Genomic DNA, 24,986 nt, shown 5'->3' with positions numbered 1-24,986 from the left:
TTTTTTTTTTTTTTTTTTTTTTTTTTTTTTTTTTTTTTTTTTTTTTTTGTAATAAGAAACCAGGTCATCAGTCTTGAGATCCGTCTCATTTAGTGGTGCAAGATGAGATACATTTTCCAGCTGGAAAAACTATGTGCAGTTGGAATCAATCCTTATAGGACTGGGTTGTATCCAGCAAGTGTCATAGACATGTGTGAGAGTGTTCAGTTTGGAGATCAGGAGCAGAAGTGAAACCACTTTATTTTGACCGTTCTTGTGGAAACATAGAGCAATTTGTTTTTAATTTAAATTTTGGATGGGTTTTTTTGTGTCTATAAGTTTCTGTACTGGAAGAGCATAACCAGCTAAGAGCTTTGCTGATAGACCTGTATGCATTGACAAGCCACAATTGCAGTTCTCAAAGCACAACATAATGTCTTATTTCACTACCACTTTTGTTAACTGATGAAGTTTGCTTACTCTTTGCGAGTTGAGAATTTGTTATACAATAGCACCTAAGAGTTCTTCTGTATGCTTCAGATATTTAATTGCTTTATCAATTGTCTGTCTCTGAAGAGTGGGGAATTTACTCCAAAGTTGACACACAGAATGTTGCAAGCACCACTGCCAAGTGCCCATCCACAGCTTTAATCTTTGCACTATTTGAAGTCCTGTATGTCTTGGGTGTTATTTTGAGCATAGAACTCAAATACTTTGTGTGTTCATATGATGGTTGCACAAATGGAAGTGGAAAACCATTGTGACTTCAGAGAAAGGATAATTCCATTCCGTTTACATCTTTTAATGCAAATTATTTTAAAGGTTTCTGTTTCAACTATACACAGGGTAATGGGGGATTTGGAAATAGAATTTTAACTATTTCTGAATGGATGTCTCAATCTAGTTTTTCTTCCTTCAGTTTGAAAGCAGATCATTATGGACAACTCACCTGCTTCTGTTTGCTCAACCCAAGTTCTTTCCCAAAGCACAAAGCATTCTCCTGCATTAAAATGAGTTTAGGAATTACACTGTATATTGCTAAAGAACCAGAAAAGGTAACAAAGAGGACTCTGGACTTTTAACCACCACTTCTTTGAGCCAAGTTTTCCATCTACCCTCTAATGTATGTCTCCAGTGTGCATTTCTCCAGTTTGACAAGAAGAACACCTGTAGAAATTATGTCAAAGTCGAAGTAAATTGCATTCACCCTTTTCCCCTGGTATGCAATGCCAGTAATAAGATGGCAGAAGGCAGCAGGGTTAGTCAGGCTTCCTGACCTTGGTAAATTTGTCCTGGCTGTTCTGAACCACCTTCTCGTTCATCGTGTGCATAGGGAGTGACTGTCCCTGGTCACTGTTAGGCTGAGCGGCTTCCTGGAAGCTCTTTCTTGCCCTTACTCAAGCAATTGCACTGAGATATTTTTCTATTCTCAGGTGACAAATTTATCTTGCTTATCCCTGGCAGTTCTCTTATGCTTATCTATATACTGAAGAGATCACGCTTTATTGGATTTTCGTTACCTATGTGAGAGAGAGAGGAAGTAGGATATTGGAATTCAAACGTAGCGCTGAGGATGGCAGCCCTCCTTGAGGCTACCTTGGAAGTGCAGGAGAAAAACAGGAGCCTTCAAGTGGAAAAATATTGATCTCTACAAAGAGACAGATGGGTGAAATGGACTTCATGAAATCATGTGGACCCCCTTGTGCTTATTCCTTAGACTGTTCCAGACTGTTACCAGTTTTCCGTATATCTTCTTTGCTACAGTTTGTCACTTCTCTTCACAGATAGGGAGCAGAACTTATTTATTCTGCTTTTCCTCAGGGCCTTGTTTGTTTGTTTTATATATTTGAATACTGTCTTCATATCCTATTTTTCTCTAAGCTGGATGACTCCTACTTATTCAGACTTTTTTCCTGGGAAACATGCTCTGTACCTCTAGTCATTGTCTGTTTTTTTTCTAGGTTTTTATCAAGTTGGACTATTTTATAGTGCTCTGTGCACTGGCTTATTAGATGAGAGATTAGACACTCAGGTTTCAAATTTATTCTGTTAGTATAGCTTGTGAAGTCTGTGAGCTGTCTAAATACTACTGTCTTTAAGCAGTCTTGTCCTTAAAAAATAACAGTGTGCTGAATCAGAGAAGGAGTTAAAACAATCTTAGCTATGAAAATGTCTAAGCTAACATTACAGGATACTGAGCTCAAGACTTCTAATTGCTTGGAGTATGGCAAGTAACGTAATACTCATCACAGAAGGAGGATTTCAGTATTACCTGTTTTGTTCTATGAATACAGATAAACATGAAAACATCAACCTATTACTGCTTGGGTTTTTAAAATATTAATTCAAATCTGCCTTATTCTAAAACAGTAGATACTTTCTTACCATCAGTTATTTCATATTTTTCCTTTAAATCCAACTCCTCCCAAAGTATTTCAAAAGATCCACATATGAGTAAGTCACACAGGGAAATGAAAAATTAAATTATTTATTACGATGTAATAGATAGTGATCTCATGTAAGGACCAGACTTTAAAATGGCTGTTACAGTATTAGTACCTCACTTCAGTCTGGGTACACATTAACCCATGTACCAGATTCTCTGTGAATGTTAAAGAATGTTATGAATGTTAACATCCTGGATTGTAAAGTATAGTATCTTCACTCCTCTCACAGAAGCAGATGCAGTTGCAGTGTCTTTCATTATGCCTTTGATTTTTGATTCTTCAAAAACGCATTGATATTTGTAGATGAAAAGTGGATTAAGGAAGTGGTGGTGCAGAACACTGCCTGTCATTGAATAGGTAATGGCAGTAATAATGCACTGCCTGTCCATGAATGTGCTTTTAAGAAACTTGTTGCATTAAGGTCTATAGTCTTCAGTACTGATCACTTCAGTCTAATTTGTGGGCAGAACTCAACCAACAACGCATGAATTCCTTACCTCCTCAAGTTCTTAGTATTTTTTTGAGCTCTCCCTATTGAAGAGCTGATGTTAAAAAAATTCCATGGTTTTATTCAACCGATGAGCTCTAAAATATGACTACCTTAAATGCAGCCGTGTCCAAATATCACATTTGTCCTTTGTTGTCTGCATTGGCTGATGCTCTTTGAAGGCTTACAGAAGTCAGACCTAGAAAACTTGGGAGACTCCTCTTGCTCACCACAGTCTTCTGCATGCTTTTGTTGAATACCCCTATGCAGAATCTGTCAGGTTCTTTGGCCAGGACACAGTTTTTTTCATAGCCCAGCCTGGGTGGAGTTGCCTTGGACTTGTTTCCTTGGACAGGAGAAGGAGCCAGGATTGGAAAGACCAGTCACTGTCTCATCTGCTCTGTCCAGGTGAAGTTACATGAGCCCAGAAAAATACATGCCAGGCCAGTCTGGAAAAAACAACAACAAACAATTAGCTCTAAGAGTAAGGCCAGGGGAACAAAGCCCTGGGGGACTTGATGACATCAGAACCAAATTAAACTTTATCCTGCTGCAAATAAGTGATCCATAGTCTAAACTGAAATAAGTGTTTCAGGTTGTTTTACTAACAAAGAGTTTTTTTCTGGACAAATAATGCCCTTTTAATTTAGTGTGATGTTGATTTGAAAAGTAGTATCTGTCAAAAATTATTCAGTTTGAAGGAGTTTCAGAAGGCATTATGCATTGAAAATAACACATAGTCTTTATTCTCTCCCTGTTGAATTGTTGAATTGTTCAATGTTGAAATTTATTCAAACTAAATTTTTACCTTTAAACACAGATGAGTTTACAGACTGGGTACATAAAGGAACTGAACTTCCTAAGATTTTCTCACAAGGGGAGCCAGGGGCAGGTTGTTTGAAGTCAGTCCAGAGAAGTTTTTGGAAGTTTGACTCCTGTTCCATTTTCCATCAGAGTTGCAAGCTTTATTTTCAAACAACAGTTTTCTTGCTTGTTTTTAATTCTGTTTACTATTTTAACAAATAATAGAAAATGAGATACAGAGTGAAAGCTGGAATGGGACTGAAGTGGGATCACAAGTTCAAATCCAGGCTCTTTTAAACTTTGCGCCCTAATAATAAGTATAGTTACTCTAATAAGTCCAATAAAAACTAATTTTAAACCAACATGTTTAAGGAGACTTATGAGGGAGATAGTGATAGAGGTGGAACTTCAAAGAAGTGCTTGAATGACCTGAAAACAAATGAAAGAGATGGCAGCGTATGAGTAACAAATTTCTTTTGGTACATTGATTTATGTAGACGTGTAGAAGCTGGAACTGATGATAATTACACCTTTAATTCTGCACTGGTTTAACTTCTAAAGTGATAATGAGATACTCAGTTCTGAGCTGTAGTTTTCACTGGAGAGGAATTGGCAAAGGAAGTTTTAAAATCAGTATAGCTTTGTAATACAAATACTCTATTTTCTCTGAGAAGTATCTGTTTATATCAGTTAAGAGCAGTATATTTCTGATTAGCATTAGTAAAATTAAATGCACGTTGCAACTAAAGGAAAAGGTGTCAGTAATTTTGAAAGAGCTGGGCAAGTAGTGAAGTCAGAATTCCAAGAGGCTCTTCTTGTAGCACAAGACAACTGATGGCAAAATTTCCAGCTGTCAACTCCAGGTCATTAAATGTAATATCTGAAAAGAAGTAAATGGACCAAGTGTTTGTGTCGTGGTTGTACTGTCTGAAAAGGTTTCTTTCAGCACCAAGAGAAGCTGTGAAGGGTTATACAAAAGTAAGATTTTATATTTTTTTAATTTTCTATTTTGACCATGAATTTAGTTTGCTACAACTTGTTCTAGTGTATTTCCCAGTGAGACGTAATTGAAATTCTGTATTTTCCATTTGCTGATATAATGTGGCTTCCTCTTTAACCAAAGATTTTCATCAGAGGCATCCAACTTGTACTAGATATCAGAAATTAGATGGAATTTAGGTTGTCTGGATCTTTCTTTGGGGATGTCTTTTCCTCTCTTTCAACTTACTACTACTTATAGGATAGGTTCTTCTTACCATGCTATCACATCTACTCTCAGTTACACTGGGAGTGGACAAGAGATGCTAACTTCACAGCTTTAATGAGGTGAAATCAATTGGTTATAACAAATATCCCCCTCCATAATAAGTCTTAAAATAACAAGCTTATAATAATAATAACCCAATCTATCAAGCACCATATTCAAAATAAGGAAAATCTACCATTTCTATACTAAACAGTGTCATTTAGGTGAAAAAAATAACATTTGAAAATTAAATTAATTCTTCTGCTCCTTTCTTGAACCAAGAGAATGGCTTTGACATTAACAGAATTGATAGTTTGGGGGCAGAGAAACTCAGGCTAAGGAAAATGCTAGGACTTCAGCAGGAATTGTACTGCTGGAACTTTTCTGACTGCTTATCTCTAGATATGTGCCAGTGGATCTCTCTGTAATACATGTTGGTCCATAGGTAAGAGTAAGCATGCTTTTATCCATCTTTTGTTTTGGAAGCTGCTTGAGCAAAGACATCCTGTAAGCTGAAAGCTTATGAATTAGGTTTTTGCAGATAGACATGTGTGTTTGTGTTTTGCAAGTTGACTGTATGTTTGTATGTTGACAGCCTATTTTTCTATTTATATATCCATTATTTGAAATAATATTAGGCTTATGTACAGAGTGTAGGCATAATAATACTTAGAAAAAAATATTTATTTGGGGAATTTCCCTTGCAAATGACAAAACCATATGCAATGCTTTTAGCTCACCCTCCCTTAATCAAGTATCCTTTGTTGCCCTTTTTAAATGGAACCTATTTTCGTTGTTGAGAGTATTCATTAATGGGAATTTTTTAGCTAAGAGTGTTGGTGTTTTATGTAATCTGTGATAAGAAAGATGATCTAACATTGTCCACAGCTACCTGACCAGAGGATTCAAAGACAGATTTTCTGCAGAAGTGCACAGTGATATGATAAGAGGCACTGGGCACAGATTGAAACATGGGAAATTCCAGTTAGACATTAGGAAATTTTTTTTTTTTTTCTTAAACACGAGTATGCTAAATACTGGAACAGGTTATCCCAGAGATATTGTGGAATCTACATCCTTGGAGATGCTCAAGACTCAGCTGGATGCGGCCTTGAGCAACCTTATCTGGTGAGGTCTACTTTGAGCAGGGGTTAAACTAGGTAACTTAAAGAAGTCCCTTCCACCCTAAATTATTCCATGATTCTGTGGCTGTGGCTGTCTTAGAAGTGTGTCTTGTTTATTCTACGACATAGAAACAGAACTATTTTTAAATGTTTCCCATTTTAAACTGTATTTGGTTTTGAGCCAAACAACCAATATTTCTCCACATTTTGGAGCCAAAATAAATACAAAAATGTAAAATAGAAGACAATAAAAGTTACACAGTGTTAGATTATCATTGAAACCTTGCCTGGTGGTACTATGGCACCAGATTTGGAAAAGTCAAAGCACTGCTGTGAGTGATTTGGATAAGTGAGGTGGTGCTTACAAATAGATGGTGTTAATATATTTTCATAAGGCACGCTTCATTTGTCTAGCACTCTGGGAGGCAGTGCTGGGTCTCGCCTTCATGCCCTCTAAAATCTTTGAAACGGTGAAAAACAAACTCAATGTAAGGCCAAAGGAATTCTGGCAACAAAGCCAAATTTGCTGTAATACAATACAGCTGTATTCACCCTCTAGTTTTTGTAGGGCGGAGTTCGAGGATTGTCACTCCATGCATAAAAAAAAAAAGAATTGCGCTGTATTTGATCACAAGAGGCTGTACACACTCAAAGCGCAGCAGACTGATAGTGTAAGTGAAAGTAACATTTCGTCCCAGCATTGCTTTTGCTGAGCCTTCAGTGAAACAGAGAGTTCAAAATGTAAGATGCCAAAGTGAATTTATTTCAAAATGAAAAAAATTTGAAACAAAAAATGGTTATTTTATTTAATTTGTATTTCATTTTTGAAGTTTGTTATATCAGCACCCCTGGATTAGTTCTAAGTGTGTTAATTACTAATTAATAATCTATCAGCCAGCTGCTGACATACTTTCTCAAGCTGGAGAAAGAAATAGAGTGTTCTTCAGCTGAATATACTCCATTTGACAAAGTCAGGATATATTTTGGAGTCCAGATAGAAACAGAAGAGACAGTTAATTCTGGTTCCAGTCATCCCATCACCCATGTTCTCTTGTGTTCCTTGAAACAGGAATATCACACCAGCTGACAAAGTTAACTAACTCTACATTTATTGTTACCAACAATAATGTAACAATAGTGGACCATAGGACACCAAATTTCAAAGCCTTTAATTCTTTGTTAATGAAAAAAATTTCTTTTGTTCTTTTTTTCCTTTTGGGAAGCAAACTCATGGTTTTATTTGGTTTTATAAGTTGGAAAAACCACTGCCCCCAATTATTGAACAGATACTGCTTTAATGCAACTAGCCCAATGAACTACTACTGTGTATCTCCTTACTTTTCTCCAGTTATTAAATAGCAAAGAATTATATAAATCTATTTTTAGTAGATACTATTTGGCCTTTGCAGACTGCTTTGCAATGGTGGTTTCTTAGGGGGGATGTTAGACCTAAATCAGAAGGCTTTGATTGAATTTTTGTTGTGAAAGTAGAAATTGAAAATTGGAATTCTTTGTTTGTCTTGTAGCTAAATGTGAACTAGCTCGTAGGAATAACAGATGGTAGCAAGTGCTTAGGAATTCTTCCTTCTCTTCCTTTACTATTCCATGATTAATTAAAGTGGTGGTAAGAGAAAAGAAGATAGTTGACGTAATCCATGGTAGGTTCAAAGCTTGAACAGCATTTGTCCAGTTCTGTGTTTTGTATATTAATTTCTGTAGCTTCTCTCACATTTTAAAGAAGCGAATTTAAATTAGGTAACTTAGAGTTAATTTTTTTTAAGTTTCAATATTTGTTTGTTTTTTGCTCTTGTTGCCTATACTTTCCAACTAGCCAAACTATGGTGCTCCCATCTGGATTCCTCAGACTAGTTGTAGCTATTTTCTTCTTTCTGAAGAGTTGTTGGTGGCTGGTTCCTTTATGATGCAGCTCATTCATCAAGCTGTTTTTAACAGTTACAGGCAAAGAGTCCTTTCCTTAGAGTGATTTTGGCAGTCAACTAACTTTTGTTGAAGAGAACACTTGCAGATCAGTGTGGAATTTCTGCTGGCAAACACAGAGGGAAAGAGTGTTTTGCAGAGGTAAATATAGGTCTCAGAATATTCCATTTGGAGATGGCCTCAATGTAAAAGAATTATACTACAAATGCAAGTATTTAAGACCAGAGTTTCAATAACACATGCCAAAAGCTGATACAAATGAATGGAATTAGAGAGCATCTAGTTTATCATTCAACTCTTTCTTTAAGAAGATGTGGAGAAGAAATGTATTCTGAAATCATACTTATTTTTCTCAAAATCAGGGACATTTCTTTCATAGTATCATAACTTTCAAATTCCTGTGACTTGCTTTGTCCATTTAATCATGTTTAATGGATGCTTACCTGAGTGGTGGCTAAGACAGACATATTACACAGAAGGAGAATGCTTTCCCTGTTAGTTTTTCAAAATGCTGTGAGATCAACACAAGTGAAATCTATTTTGCTAATGTGCACCTGAGAACATTGCAGTAAACTAACTTGATCTTCTCTTATGATAAGGTGACTCACTTCCCGAATGAGGGAAAGTCTGTGGAAGTTGTCTACTTTCAACAAGGCCAAATACTGTGCCCTGCACTTGGGTCACAACAATCCAAAGCTGCTTGGTAGAAAAGGAGCTGGGGATCTGGGCAACAGCCAACTGGACATGAGATGTGCCCAGGTGGCCAAGAAGGCCAATGACATCCTGACTTGGATCAGAAATTGTGCGCTCAGTAGGTCCAGTGAAGTGATCATTCTCCTGTACTCAGCACCAGTGAGGCTACACTTCAAATCCTATATTAAGTTTTGGACCCCTCACTGCAAGAAAGACATAGAGATGCTGGAGCGTGTCAAGAGAAGGGCCACAAAGCTGGTGAAGGGTCTGGAGCACAAGTCTCTTGAGGAGAGGCTCAGGGAGCTGGGGTTGTTTAGCCTGGAAAAAAAAGGAGGCTCAGGGCAAACCTTACTGCTCTCAACTACCTGAAAGGAGGGTGTAGTGAGAAAGTGGTCTGTCTCTTCTACCAGGTAACAAGTGAAAGGACAGAGAGAAATGGACTCAAGTTGTGCCAGGGGAGGTTTGAATTGGATATTAGGAAAAATATCTTCACCAAAAGGGTTACCAATCATTGGACTGCCCAGGGAAGGGGTTGAGTCACCATCCATGGAGATGTAGATATGTGGGTTCCAGAAGGCATGTAGATATGGCACCTGGGGATCTGGTGAAGTGGTGGGCTTGAAAGTGCTAGGTTTGGGTTGGACTCAATCTTAAAGGTCTTTTCCAGCCCACATGATTTTATGATTATGTGATTTTTTTTTTTCCTAAATGCTATGGGGACTCTGCAGTGTGTGTGGTGCCAGCCAGGCCATCACTGAAAGGATCCTATACTTAAAAGTGAACTGAGGGAAAAGCACCTGGCCTGTCAAGACAGGGTGCTGAGGACAAAGATTTATTTATTAACATTTTAAATTCATCTCCTTTCATTCTGGTCTGCCTTATTCTCTGTTTTTCAAAATATGTTATTCCTGTTTCTTTTTTGCTAGAACTGGCTTTGAGTTTAAAAGCTCTCTTGGTGGTTTTGATATGCTAGCTATACAGAAAAGATCTAAGGGTTTGTATCTCAAAGCTATTGTTGTTTTGGGATCCTATTCAGACTTTCTAGTTTTAGAAACCTCACTGAGAGGTTTAAGGCTTAAACCAAACCAAGACCACTTGTCACTATAATTGACTGCTGATGAATAAACCATGGTATCTATCAAACTGGAATCAAACCCAGTTGAATTCAATCTCAAATTAGAATTAGGCCTTCAAACTGATGTAAAGTATAACTGAGAGACACATAGATACGACTGTGTGTAAAAAAAAAAAAAAAAAAAAGAAGGTTGAAACTACTGTAAATTTAAAATTACACTCGATCTTCTTTTTTTTTTTTAAATCTAATTTTGAGACAGATTAAGAACTTTAATATAGTAATCAAATTACCATATTTGAATCAAGCACTGTAAGTCTTTGTCCTTGTACATGAATATTTCGTAGAGACTAGGAGGCCATCCTTCCATTTATGTTTAGATCTTTAAAGGTAGATTAGAATTTTGCAGACTGCATAATTTAAACACATGTAGCTTACTGTCCGTCAGAGGTAATAATCCTAAACTTTGTTGCCACTTTTTACTAAGTGTCTTTATGAAGCTCATTAGAGAGGTTTGAAGTCTGTTCGTTTTTCTTCCTGGTTTGTGTTATTTGGAGCCTTCTGGAAATTCAGACTTGCACACCTGCAGCAGTTTTGTGTACTGAAAATAAAACAGGTTAGGATGTCATTTAGATAAGGAAGCAACTGCCACTCTTTTCCCTGTGATGGTATTGTATGGCTGAAAATGTCACAGGACTGAGTTTTCTAGAGGCCTTGCAGTGTTCTGGAACCTGGCAGAGTTGCCTCTGGAAAACTGTGACGGTTTCTTGGCTGAATGCTTTTATTTGATAGGTCTTTAGATAAAGGAAGGGAGGCACATGTTTTCCATCAGTTTTACTTGTATGCTTCTTTCTATAAAGGGAAGAGGCATAAAGTGTTTGGCTTAAGGCTTTACATTCTGTGTGCAGACAACTGCAGATGCTCAAATCACCTACTAAATCATCTTCACGAATTGGGGATTTTGGCCTCTTGGCAACTCTAGTCATTAAAATTTCTCTAAAAAGTAAAGGACAGTAGGTTGGGGTGATATATGTGCTTGTTTAGAGAACCTTTGAGTATCAGTCTGCAATTACTGAGAGAGGGAGTAAAAGGAAGAAAGGAAGGGAGTTAGAGGGAGGGAGAGAGGAAGGGAAAGAAAGAAAAATTAAAGAGAGAGAGAAAGAAAAAAAGAAGAGAAGAAAATAAATTAGCTCAAGATTGCTCTATCTTGTAATTCCATAATATATTCTATATCTCATATATAACATTACTTCAGGCTTTAGTTCCTGAAGTAGAATGATTGTGTGCAAAGTTCTGGGTTTTTTTAAGTTAATTTCAGCCCTTATGATGGGACAGATGCCTGAAAATCCGTTGGGATTAAAAGTCTACATTTTGAGAATGAGCAGAGAAATAATAACCCAAAGTGTGCTAGTTTAGTGCTGGTGTCATAAGTTTGGGGAAAAGCCAACAGTTCAACCATTCTGGAAATATGATTGGCCTAACAGTGACAAGGGAACACTAAAACTGTACGTACCAAGGAAGGAAAAGCCAATCCTGCCTCATCACACCAAGAAGAAGACAAAACACCAACTTATAGCTGAAAAATTTATTCTGTTGTGAAGTCATTCCATTTTGCTACAAGTCAAATCTTTTTAGATGGATATACAAGATGTTTCTTACTTTATGTGCTGTGTGCTGTTCCCCTGGAAAGAATAAAACTGAATGTTTAAAAGAAGTTCCTTTGTAATTTTGAGAAAAGCATATATGTTAGTTAGGTGTCCTGGCGTAATTCCAAATAAATTACGTTTCCAGCCCAACATTGGGGGGGGGGGGGGGGGAAGGAATTGTAACAGTTTTATTTGAATCCAGTTACTATTTTTCCTCTAATTCTGCAATGTGATTAACTGATTAACTTAATGCTAAAACTTGGTATTTTCTACTAACAAGCGGGAAAAAACAAAAAAAGAAAAGCTTGTAGTTTTTCTCCTGTGGATCCTATAGATGGCCAATGCTACTATAACTCTCACATTTAAAGGAAAAAATACTTACAGTTACTTCATGCACCTTTTTACTACTGCAGTTTTAGGTGTTACAGCTAATGATACTAAACTAGTGGAAAAACAGTCTTGTTGGCAAACACAATTTCCCCTGCTGATAGTTTACATTTTTTAAATACACTGGGTTTCCAGGAGACTTCACCTTTAAGAAATTGTTCAGTTGCTTGCTACTAGCAAATGAAACAACCCTATGTTGTTATATTGCCATATTCCATTACTCAATACATGATTGCAAGATAACACATTCTGATCTCCTTCTTTTTACTCTTTCCTCAGTGAAAAGGCAGAGTCTGAAGGTTCAGATCAATGCAACAGATGACACTGTTTGCATGAGATATCTTCGACCGAGTCAAAACACCAAACTGCAAGGTTTTGTCCTGGGTTATGGAAGCAACTTCTTTTCTAATCAGTACATTCCTTTACCTTCAGAAGGAAAAAACTATGTAACAGAACTTGGTAAGACATATTTTCTTTGCATGCTTTATGGGAATTATGCATGAATTATGGGAAGAGTGAGGATAATATGAAACTTTGGGTTTCCTAAATTTTAGTTTTGTTGAATTGTTACTCGGGTTTCTTTGTGTTTTTTTAAGGTTGCCTTGAAGAATTTCAGGTGAAAGTAGAACTAGGAGATACTTCAAGGAGAAAAAAATATTTTTTGTTGTTTTGGAAAGTTTGCTAGTGATATTTGTTTTGAGGATTTTCATTGTACTAAGAGACTGTACTAAATTGACCACATCACAGATCAAATTGGAAGGTTTTCCTAAAATTACAGTTATAAAGTAGAATACAAGGGAGATATGCAAATTTTTAACAATTAATGCAAGAAGTAGTGAAACAGTCTTGAGAACTGAGTGGCTGATTCCCTTTGACAGAAACATTTGTATAAAAATTATGTCTTTTCTGGCAGGGATCTACTCCAGTTCTACATGTTATAGAATAACCTATAGCTTCTATGTCAGAAGTTACTGATGGAATTCCATGGGATGTTTCATGGAAGAGATTAAACCATGTCAAGAATGTTATATTCTGTTTCCTGGAATAGGGAGAAAGAATAAATAATTGAAAAATGGACATAGCAGGATTTGACCTTTTGAGATATCTTTTTAATCTCTGAGGATTTTCCTGTTGCTTTCTCTAAGCCTGAATTGAATCTGGGTTACTCCCATCATTGTAATGCTGGTGATCTTGGTGTCAAATAAGGGGGAAAAAAGGACACAGAAGCACAGAAGTAATAATTGCCATTTTTTGATGGGGTCATTTAAGGCCATTGAGGGTGTCTGCTTCAGGCTGAAAACTGCAGAATAAAATATGAAAAAAGTAAGATGCTAGACACAGAATAATGACATTATTAGGTACTTTGATTAGGTCACTGTGGCAAAAGTTGACTTTCCTTTTCATGAGTTGTTACTCCTGGAATCTCTCTGTAATTCTATCACCAGTCTAGTGTTTGACTTCATAACCATCACTTAAGCTGTGTCTGTATTATCTGATTTTTCCAAATGTTTTGAATCAGTTCCCTAAGAATGATGTCCAGGATTTTCTGTAGTATACAGAAATATATATATATATTTACATATATATACATACATATATATATATATCAGGCATAATAACACCTGTGTAACTGTATTGCAAGAGAATTGAGGATTAATATTTTTCAGGTACTCTGAGATCTTTGGAAAGAGGAAAAAAGACTGAATGTACCATCACATGCACTGCTTATCTATAGCAACTGTAATACCTAATGTTTTGCAAAACTGAAAGCAGAAAGCTCAGCATTGCCTGGAACTTAAGGGATTTTGGTGTTTCATAACCTTAACATTAATAGCTAATACCTGGAAACTGGAGGCACCTTTCTTTAGCTCTACAGCACATCAGAGCACCAGCCACGTGCATATTCATTAAAGCCCATCATTAAGAACTCAGAATGCTGAAACAATGAACACAGAAGATGAGAAACCCCCTAATGCACACAGCCTGTAAGAAAATGATAATTTGTCCTTTCGAACAAAGAGTGTAGGTCTACACAGCACAAAGAAGTGCCTTACAGACATTTCCTTGATTTAGCTCTCCATCCCTGGTTTTGTTAATGGAGCAATATAATTGATATTCTCTTTGGAATAATTGTCCTCAACTGGAACTGGAATATGGGAGATGAAGCAAGGAGTAAATTTTTTTTTTTTTTAATAGATGACACAATATACAAAATAATTCATATCTCTGAGGCCCATGAGTTCTGTATTTCCAACCCAGTCACTTTTGATTAAGATAAAATTTATTGCTGGGTTTTCTACCAGGTCACACACCTCTTATGATCCTGTTGACAAGAAACTTCAAGTCAGAGGAATTTTTAAGTTATGAAGTTATATATGTATATTCGTGCATATATTTTAAGAGAAATAATCAGAATGTGATATTTCCGAGTGTTTTAAAGAGAGCTATATAGCTTTGTAGAAAGTGTGACATCCACCTACATTTCATCCATTAAAATATTCAGCACCTCATTGCAATGATTTTTACCTTAAAATATTTGTTTTTATTTTGCCAGTTATGTAGTAAACAAGCCAACAATTATACAACATTATCCATGAATTGGAATCTGCCTGCAGAGGGCACGTGCAAAGAGAAAAGGATTCTGCTTAATTTCTTGAACTTTTAGTGAATTGACACTGGCCTGCAACAAACTCTTGAGCAGCTTCATGAATTGGTAGATAGCTTAATTTGAATCACAAGTGAAGGGTAAATGACAGTGATGAGGCAGCATCAAAGTTTGTTTCAAAGAAGTTTGTGTTTCTGTCAGGATACCAGATGTGTTTTACACTGTGTGTACTTTATGAGCTAACTTCACAGTAAACAACATTATTATTAGTCATGGAAGCTATTCAGACAGTGTCAAAAGATATCCAAATGTAAATTCAGCTAGACTAATGAAAAGGTGAAGAGACCCATCCAAAAGTTCTAGGCTTGACTTAGACCTTTATCTAAATTTGTTCAGTCTGCCTAACTCATAAAGAGAGAGTATTTGTCTGAGGAATTTGTGTTAGTTTGTTCTAGTTTGGCTAGGAAGATTGCAACCCAACCTTCTAGACATAACTGATACTGTTGAAGTAACCCCAAAGATTGGGTGTAGACAGTGAAATTGTGTAAGAATGAACAGTAATTACTTAACAGAGTGAACAAAATTAATTTCTCTTTCAGTTTCTAAAACCAGCTCAGAGTTGGGCAGTGCTTTGGCTTTTCCTTTTTTAAACAAGATTTTGCAGTGCAAGAGGAGAATGTAGCCCTGCCTTATAACAACCATAATAAGTGGCTTGTGAATTTTACCTATACGTATATGGGACAAAATTCCAGGACCCCTTTGAACACTTTTTAAAAAGTATAATTCAGGGATCTGTGTTAGAGCAGTCCTTAGCTAAAAGATCTTGTTATGTAGTTTCTTATAGCTTATCTATTTCCAGAAAAGTGCACGTGTATTAGCTACGTGCTTTCCAAGATGCCAAATCATGTGAAAATTAATTTAGCATTGTGTTGCTTCCTGACAACTTTCCAAAAAACCAAATTCTCATTGCTAATGTTAGCTGACCCTAGTGCAATGGAGGATCTGGAGGAGGTCAGCATCTGCCCCCGCATCTAAACAAGTGGATTGACTAGAAGAAGGTTCGTTCATGCCAACCTCTTTGCCCCACCTCTCTGTCTTTTCCCATGTGTGATACACTGCGACCCTTTCAATCCTTCCCTTTGTCCATCTTTGGTCTTTGCCTCTGACAACATCCTGTAATAAATCTTTAGCAATCCTTAAATGCATATTAAGGAATCACGGTCTGAAGCTAAAAAAATACTTTGTTTTCATTTCTGAATTCACTGGCCTATGAATTCTAATGACACATTTGTAGTATTTTATTTTAAAATTTATTCTGAATTCACTAGTCAGTTCGTTCCTATGTTGTTTTGCCTCCAGCTGCATTTCTGTCTTGGCAGAACCCTGAACTGAATAATATGCTTGAACAAAAGCAGAATTTGTAGTGCTTGTTACATGCCTGCTGCCACTGATTTAATAGCCTAGTTCATGGCACGTGGTAGTAAGTGTTCTCCTATCTAAGTCTGATTATGTCACTGGCACATATTTTTGTGAGATTATGGTTGCCTTCATAAGCTGTTCAGGTGGATAATAAAGACTATTTTCTTTTAGTAATTTTATTTATTAATATAACAGAATCTTCGTCAGTTTTTTTCTTTTACAATGGCACCAAGGTGCTGGTTTGCTTTTGTGAAACTTTGAAGTCTTTGAAATGTTTCTTCTGTGGGAAATCATAGGCCTACCTGTACATGTATTGTGCGTGTCTTTTGGACCGTCTGGATGAAAAGAGACCTGAGAAGGAGTTAGGAAAACTATTTCATCTAACTAACTGATGACAGTTCATCAAGCTGTAGTAGTCTTGATGTTTAAAAGTTAAAACAAAATGACTGAACGTTTCTGCCTAATATTTTGAGAATTGAGAGGAAAAGCTGTAAAATATGTACTTAACACATATGCATTTCTCTGCTGTATGTATTGAATGCTATGGTTAGAGATACTATTGCTTTCCAAATACTAATCTCTTAGGTGTATTCTTAGGTATTCTTCCCTTCTGCCTCAGAACTCATTTGGTTAGGTGTATGTGCCTGCAGGAGTGCTGTGCTTTAGTTCAAACTGGCATTGCTTTGTTCTCTGTGGACGTTTAAATTTGAAAGAGCAGTTTTACTGATGCACTGGTGCCTCTGAATGGAATGGTCGAAACAGCCCATGTTTGGGGAAAAATATCACTAGGAATTAGGCTTGGACTTGTTGGCTAGCACTTCTCTGATACATCGGCATTTTCCTGTAGTCTTTTATGGCTAAAGAATTGAAGGTGGTCACTTTTTGGACATTATTTCTGATCTGAAAGGAGCTCTTTGCCAAGATATTGGTCATTCTAGCTTTAATAAAGGGGGGCTAGAGAGTAATTGGTTCAAAGAAGTAAACTTATTTAGTCTTATAGTAGCAGCCCTCTAAGAATGTGTTAGGAATCAAGGAGCCAATGTTCTACAGCAGCACTCTCTCAAAATCTAGTCTTAGTCTATTTTCCTAAATCATACCTTTTATAGATTGTATTACAGTTAGAAGAGCCATTTGTCTACGAAATAAGGGTGTGTTTTACTTTTTATCATGACAACATTTGTTAAATCCACCAGAAAAAAAAAAAAAGAAGCTTAATGAGCAGCACATAACACAAAATATTTCCACAGAGAGCACTTTGTTACAGAACAAAAACACCTGTGAGAACTAATGATTCCCAAAAAAATGCCAGGTTTTGTATCTTTGAGATGTGCAGGGAGACATTTTCTGTCTTTGTTTATTACCACATTTTGTCTAGCAGTTAATCTATATCCATGCTGCTACACAAGTCATTTCAGATTTCAGCCAGAATTAATTTTTCCGGTTATGGAGCAGGGCAAAACTAACTGTTCCAAACCACTTGAATAACTTTCTTTCACAATCTTTGGAAATTTTGCTGAAAAAACTGCAATTTTTTACAGCTTTGAAGGCTGACTTTGTAGTTCATGAGCTTTCAAGGTGAGGCTTGAAACTAATTTTGCTGAATATTTGTGAGAGTTACAACAGTGTCACAAGTGGTTATGAACGCCCAGAAGAAAACTGGAATTAAAGTAGGGGGAAATTGAAATATTTTTAAATGTCACTTATTTCAAGCTTGAGGTCTCAGTACAAAAAATATCCATATGATCACACAGACTCCAGAACATTTGTTTTTTTGTAAATGAAGATGTATTTGTACTTTGGCATTGCTCTTTTTTTAACTAACTCTTTTGCCCACACTGCTTAGAGTAGTGGTTTTCAATGCTCATCTTAATTACTGAGTGTGGTTGAAACCAGTTAAAAATGGTAATTAAACAATTAAAGTTCACTCATAATGTAGGTTTCCAGTAATTTAGATCCATAGAATCAGTGAAGTTAAGTTAGAGTGGTTTTCCCCACACTGGCACAGGCTTTTCAGTAGCACAGCAAGCTTTTGGTTTTTTCAGTACTGCTGTTCTTTTCTCTGCCCTTACAGAAATCTGGGTGTAAGAGAAAATGAAATGATTTCTTAGTGGTTCTGTTTAATTGGTAGAATTCAAGGAGTCTGTTACACTGAAATATGCAGGAAATTCAGTCTCTCGTCTACAGATACAGATTTAGATAAATTGTCTAAACTAGAATAAGAATTTCACATAGAGTAATCCTTTTCTATAAAAAATATAGTGAATATAATTTTGGTTGGTATATGGTGAGCCAAATTCTGCCCATGGATATCACTCTGGAAGCTCCTGTAACAACTTCTCTCATGTTGCAGGTCGGTGAGAATAGAGCTTGGTTTTAAACAATTAAGAAGGGCAGAAATCTCTGACATCTGATTTGAAGAATAAGGGAAAATCTTATTTCTGGTGAGGAGTCCCACAAATTAAATTCACCACCTCAAAATTGTTTTAATCAAATCATTTATTATTTTAAACTCCGTAAATCTTAAAAAAAACATGCCAAAAGATCACAAGGATTGGATAGTGTGTCAAGCATTCACTGAATATTTGACTTTTTCTTATTAATTATAGGTTAATATATTAATCCCTGTTTCAAATAAATAGTTCATGTGTACTAATTGCTTTTGTTTTCATTTACAGATGCAGAGCCACGGTATTTGGTTTCAGTAAGACCAGCACGTGTTTCAAATAACAAGAAATCTTGTTCAGGTATTTTAACATTTCTACGTCTTTTTTTTTTAAGTATTTGAAAGAAGACAGAATCTTTATTTAACTTTAATATGAAGACGACTCTCAGGATCACTGGACTGTTGCAAAAAATAAACTGATGCCCCATCCCTGGAAACACTCAAGGTCAGGCTGTGAGAAATCTGATCCAGTTATAGATGTCCCTGCTCATTTCAGGGGGCTTGGACTTTTAAAAGGACCTTTACAAAAGGGCCTTTAAAGGTCACTTCCAACCCAAACAATTCTCGGATCTTTATATGATTGGTTTTCTAATTCCTGGTAACTGCTTGGGATTAATTTCTTCTTGGTTTTGGGCAGATATAAAACTTACATCTGGAAAGATTTTGGATAGTGATTTACCTTTCGGATGCAACATATATATATATATATATATATATATATATATATATATATATATATATATTAAAAACCACAAAACCAAAAAATGCCCAATGCACTACTTGGCCATTAATAATTTTTGTAGCTGCAGTCTACCCTGATAACAGGATTCAAAAGGCAAGAGAAGATAGTTAATCAGATCTGTTTCACAACAGTGAGAAAGAGCACCATTAGATCAGTGACTCACAAACTTTCAGACAATGTGTTGTCACCCTTGCATTTTGAGGGAGTAAAGATCCTTTAGATTTTTGATGTAATGTGATGTAAATGATATATCAATTTCCCTTAATTAATCATCTTCCAAACACCAGAGGTTCTCCTTGGGTTCATTGCAGTCCATAAACTATGGGTTCAGAATAGTTCCTCTAGGTAATTTGTTCATTTCCATATTTTATCTTTCAAACTTTCTTTAAATAAAGTTCGTCCTTTGCACAAGAATTGTGCTCCTTCACTCTGAGCAAAGCTAAAGTGAAGGATCATGAAATAGCTGTGCATTTTCAATATAGTAGGTAGTTGAAAGAGAAAAATTCCCCAGATGCAGATGCTGACTCTGATTTGCCTTCAGTTAAAGGCAGAAGAACTTTTGTAGGTTTTATTTTATTCTTGAGAAGAACACTGTGGAAAGTATCAATTATCTATGGACATATTTGCAGTGTTACTAAAAAAATCTGCCAAGAAGTTACTATTTCTGTCACATCCAAAGAGAGACTTCCTGATATCCTGAACTCTGTGTCACACCTATGATATGGGCCAAGGCAGCCAGAGCCTTGAATTTAATCTATATATAGCTGCTTATACTAAGCACACCCAAATCACCAATTGCTCATTTTCAAAAACTAGATTTAAGTGGAATATATGCCTGAGAAAAGAGATCAGACACTGCCTCTCCCCTTTTGTATATCATACATTAGAAATGGTGACTGTGAAAAAAAGGCAACTGTTGCACCTCAAGCTTAGAAGGGAAGTAGGTCTTAATTTACTTTACTATCCAACTACAAAGCCTTCCCCTTACGTAATGGAGAGAGAAACTAACTTCATACATTTTGTATGTAGGTCGGAACAAGACACAAAAGCCTCTGCAGCTGGTAGTTGGCACTCTCACCCCAACCTCTGTTTTTCTCTCTTGGGGCATCCTCGTCAACCCTCAGCATGACTGGACAGCAACAAGTAACTGTGCTAGTGACAGGTAACATAACAGAAAAACCTTTTCATTTATTACTCTCTTGATTTAACTCAGTGTAGCTCTCTGCTGTGCCTAAAATAAGTTTTAAAGTGGAAATTAAAACATTGGGAACAATAGTTCTGAATGTGAAGTAAGTTTTCTCACTCATTTGATGCTTTGAAAGTCTTTATTTGTCTTGAGCAAAAATATAGTCAGAAGTCTACATGCTGAAGTAAAAATCTTGCTATTTCACAGTACATCCTTTGTTCTGAAACCAACTGCCTTGACTCTACCTTCACTTGTATCTTAGTCAATTGAAAGAAACTTTGTTAAATCATAGGAAATACTTCCTTTTAAGTTGGCTGAATAAAAGTAAAAGAATTCTTTTGTTGTGCTGTGATAGGGGAATGATGCCTTGTTTTAATGCTGTTTGATTTTTGTTTCCTATATTTGATCTTACCACGAAAACTACTTTCCTGATATTGATATAGTACACCTTTCGTTAATATTCTGTTGTAAGTAAAATAAGATCTCTTCTACTGTAACATATTTGGTTTGCTGCAGTTATTTAATGGGTGGTATAGTAGGTGGGGGGCTCGGAGAGACTCACCAAGTAGCAGTTTCAAGTCACAGTGTGGGGGACCTTCTCAATAAAGTGTACCCTTGCATTTTAGGCAACTCTTGGCAGATTAATAAAATTCATCTTTGTAAATATTTAAATTGTTAATGCACGTTTTCCCTGCTTTGGCATTTTAGTGTTCTCTTTCTACTCTTCCTTTTATGACAGAAGAATTTTTTTGCCTTCATTTACATAGTGTGAAGCTCAATTTCACTCAGCAGTTTTTGTAAAACAATGCATTTGTAAAACCATACTTTTTTTCATTATCAGAACATTTTTTTTTCCTGTCTAATACTTTTCTAGGTGCTATCTAATTGAGATTTGAATCTGCTTACTTTGGTGTTCGTAATAGAACTCCCACTGATGCCACTAAACTGGATGTCAAACATACATTATGTCAAAAAAACCCCACCCCATGTAACCAATATGACCTTTTTCTTAATTCTCAAAAGTTTTGGAATAAACCTTTTCAACCCTCAAAAATTTCTCGTGAACAAATTAAAATCTTCATCCCCAACCAGAATTTCAAACACTTTTGAAGAAAATAATGTTAATGTTTATTAGGAAATTTCCATGAATGTAATTTGATTGGACTTTTTTTTTTTTTTTAATAGAAGTAAAAGTTGATTTAGGCTTATATTTTGATCTTTCACTGAAGAAAGAAGCAAATATTTTCCTCTTGTGAGAAATCAAAGAAATGAGGTGATCGTAGAGGACCCTTTAAAGTGTTCCGTGCACATAATGATTTTAGCACCAATTTTACCAGGGAACTTATCTTCTTTATGTGCTGTGTCAGCACCAAAGTTACAGCACCCATTGTGCAGTGGGAAGGAAGAACACTGTCCTGTACTAATCCACCTGGAAATTCAAGGCATTTGGTATCCACCACAATGACTTCATCAGCTTTGGGTTTTCTCCCCAGTAGCTGAATTTTCTTATTGAACATTCATTGACTCAAAGTTTCAACAAACTCTTTAACCCGGTATAGAATGTTTTTCAGTTGGTCCAATGTGTTAATGATGTCTTGTTATGTTTAGAATATATTCTGTATGTTTGCCACTCTAGTCTAAGACAGCTGTTTTTGTCATGTCTTTGTGTCAAGAAATGGTGTGCTGTTTTTTAGTTAAGTGTTGCTTAGTTCAGTTAACTGATTCCTCTCAGGAAATACTTTTACCCTTCGTGTTGTTGAAATATTGTCAGGCTGTACTAAAGTACTGTCTATGTATTTCCCTTTTGTCCACATAAAATGACTTGCCTGTTAGAGTTGTATCATTCATTTTGTTTGAATATCTCCCTGCATTTCAACTCTAAAGATACACTGACCCTCAGGAGTAGCTAGTTTAAAAACACTATTTTTTAAAAAAAAATGTAAAAACTTTTTTTTAAAACTAGCTAGTTTAAAAAAACAAGTTACAAACAATCATGTCAAAGTATGGGTATATACCTTTTCTGCAATCAAACAGAGCAATAAATTTAATGAAAAAAAAAGTCACTTAAGTGGTGCTCTTATTTTGTTTGCCTTTAGTGGACCAAACTGCTTGTGATTTGTATAAAAGATGTTAACAGTTTTCCATGTAACCATGGTGCGGATATCTGTAATTCCCAGAGATCCATACATATTTCCTGTCAGCATATATAAGAAAACCTATTAATTTATGATGAAAATTTGAATAGCAGTTGATAATGCATGATAAGAAAAAATAGGAAGTAGCCCACACTTAGCAAGTTAGCATTGTGTTAAAAGTACAAGACTTAAAGAGAAGGCAGTGGATTCATCAACATTTCTGTCTATTGCAGGGAATTTCTACTCACTTGATCCTTTTTCATCTGGCGTGTTCTCCTTGCTGTGACATGTTGCTATGTACTATTAATCATTCTCAAAATTGCTGTCAGTGACTAACCTCTAATCTTTGACATTGGCAGTGTGTGGAAGTTAGGACCTCCTAACTCAATTCTGTCAGTAAATATCCCACCATGGTTTAGGTTTGTAACTCTGTATGTCTTGAGATGGAATCACTATTCTTGGCCTCAGATTTTACCACCCTGGGGTGGACATTAGGCTTTTGTACAAATGTTGCATAATATAAGTTATTTGAATGTGTTACTGACTCAGAAGATGAAAACCACATGGAATAGCACAGATCTGCTGGCCAAGATTTTCTCTGGTGCGAGTCTGATCTCAGTGGGATATTCCTTAGAAGATCTGGTTTTGTAAGCGAATGAGTCTTGAATAAGAAGTGCAATGCTCTAAAAGAGCATTGGCATCTTTTACTGCTTCAGTGAAATTCTTGCTTGCTTCTTGAAGGCATATAGTGGTCTTCTGAATCTACAAAGTGCTTTTTAAGAAACTCCAGTGAAGAAAAGGTTCCTGTGACATTTTTCAACAAACCGTTCTTTGCTTGCTTAACTTTCTAGAGATTAAGGTCATAAGCCAATAAAGTGCTATGTATTTCCTTCAGGATAACTCCGAATGCTAATTCCTTGATGAAGCAAAGGTATTCGCTGCCATTTTTGTGGACCAAAGTTCTTTGAAAGGTCAACATTTTTAAGCCTCATTGAAGTGACTCTGATCAGAATCTGATGAAGTGACTATCTCTGGTCAGAGCCTTAGCACTAGAACAAAAAAATTAAACCAAATAAAAAGACTTAAATCAAAAAACTCAAGTGATTAGCTCTGTGTAACTGATGAAACCTACACGACACCAGAAGGATTCCACTATGTGGAGTTACCTTCTCAACATCCTCTGTTTTCTTGCACCAACATGGGACAGTTGATGAGGGAAGATGGGAAAGTCATGATAACCTACTGCACAGCCATGTTTAGTTCCTCTCTTTTTATCATTTCCAAGAGAGTAGAGACTTGTTTCCTCTCTGCCTCTCTATGTTCAAACAAACATTGGTGGACAGAGCTGCCACCATAAATATACTGGGGCTATCTTTACTACCCTTTTAGGGCTGAAAAAGTGAGTCTACTCCACAGATTCTTCTTTTTTTTTGCATTTGCTCTGATTAGAACAACTCTAAAGATCCCAAAATGAAGCTGGGAGTCAAAATGATGGACTTTGACTTTCAGTTCATTAGGAAGGAAAGTCGGGGAAGAAACAGAAAATGTTATTTTTCATGTTAGACAAAAGCAGGGTGTATAGATACAGCAAAATGTAGTATTCTATTGAGTGGATCGTATAGAAAAACAAACATGTTTTCAGACACATGCAAAATAAAAACTTAAAACCTGAAATTATTTCTTTAAGTTAAAAATTTTCACAAATTCACACTGACATTGTTTAAATTTGTTTGCCCGTGATTTAAATGTCCTAATGTTGTACTTGCAAGTGGTGCATATTTTGTGTTTTATTTAGTTTGTATGTGATGCTTTTAAAAAAAAGAAAGGAAAATACTGAGCAAAAACCAGAGAAGAATCCATACTTTGTCTATGTAGTATACATTGTATAGTACATAGAAGTGTGGTTTTTAAAACCCTATATTCAGAAATATATGTGGCTATCTCCTGTTTCTATCTACAAACCTCTCACAATGCAGCTGCCAACCTAATCATACTTTGTGTCACACAAAATATATTTTAAACTTAGAAGTATTTCTTAAGGAAAACATACAGCAGCGAATGCACTTCTGGAGTTTCAGATGCTTTTCAGCTACTGCTGTGGGAGCATAAGCTAAAGGCTTGTTTAAACATGGAATGATTCATTACTCTTCAGTCTCTCATTCTTCGGAGCTCTCACTCTTCAATTTCTTTCAGTCATTCTACTAAAAAATTTACATGAAGAAAATTAATGTTAGTGATCACGTAAAATTGAAAACTAAATTAGAAAGTGCTTTGCAAACTTAACTGTAATTCTTTCCATCTTTTTATATATGTTTGTGTCTGTTACTTTAAAGTAAACTTGGCAATAAAAAAGGAAATAATATAATCAACTCCATATGCCAATTTGTGAAGCACTCTCTATCTGAAAAATCATAGTTCAAGCCATTTCTTTTATTACTTTTTAGCACCAAATGGATGTTGTGCTTCTAATGAAGTGTAACAATAAACAAAAAAATAAATATATCTTTTTATTAATAATCTTCTTTTTAAAAGTCTGATTACATTCCTATGCACAAAAATGAAATGAGTCTTATAATCTTTTGTCTCTGGCAACATGAAATCACAGAGGCGGAATGTTCTTATATCTCCAAGGC

The 24,986-nt window shown here is 35.9% G+C and overlaps 1 protein-coding gene across 4 annotated transcripts in view; it reads left to right on the top strand.

Moving 5' to 3' along the window:
- ABI3BP (ABI family member 3 binding protein) overlaps positions 1 to 24,986 on the top strand; it is a 143,101-nt gene that overhangs the window by 10,406 nt on the left and 107,709 nt on the right. For all 4 annotated transcript variants that reach the window (XM_027894791.1, XM_027894790.1, XM_027894789.1 and 1 more), the window contains exons 2-4: positions 12,103 to 12,282; positions 18,523 to 18,591; positions 20,062 to 20,194. In XM_027894791.1, coding sequence (XP_027750592.1) covers positions 12,103 to 12,282; positions 18,523 to 18,591; positions 20,062 to 20,194 — 382 coding nt within the window. The remainder of the gene's footprint in view (positions 1 to 12,102; positions 12,283 to 18,522; positions 18,592 to 20,061; positions 20,195 to 24,986) is intronic.

Source organism: Empidonax traillii, unplaced genomic scaffold (assembly GCF_003031625.1).
Source record: "Empidonax traillii isolate 1590-97213 ecotype Southwest subspecies unplaced genomic scaffold, ASM303162v1 scaffold442:size488032, whole genome shotgun sequence".
NCBI lineage: Eukaryota > Metazoa > Chordata > Aves > Passeriformes > Tyrannidae > Empidonax > Empidonax traillii.
The sequence above is the reverse complement of the archived record's forward strand: the minus strand, read 5'-3'. Positions and strand labels throughout refer to the sequence as shown.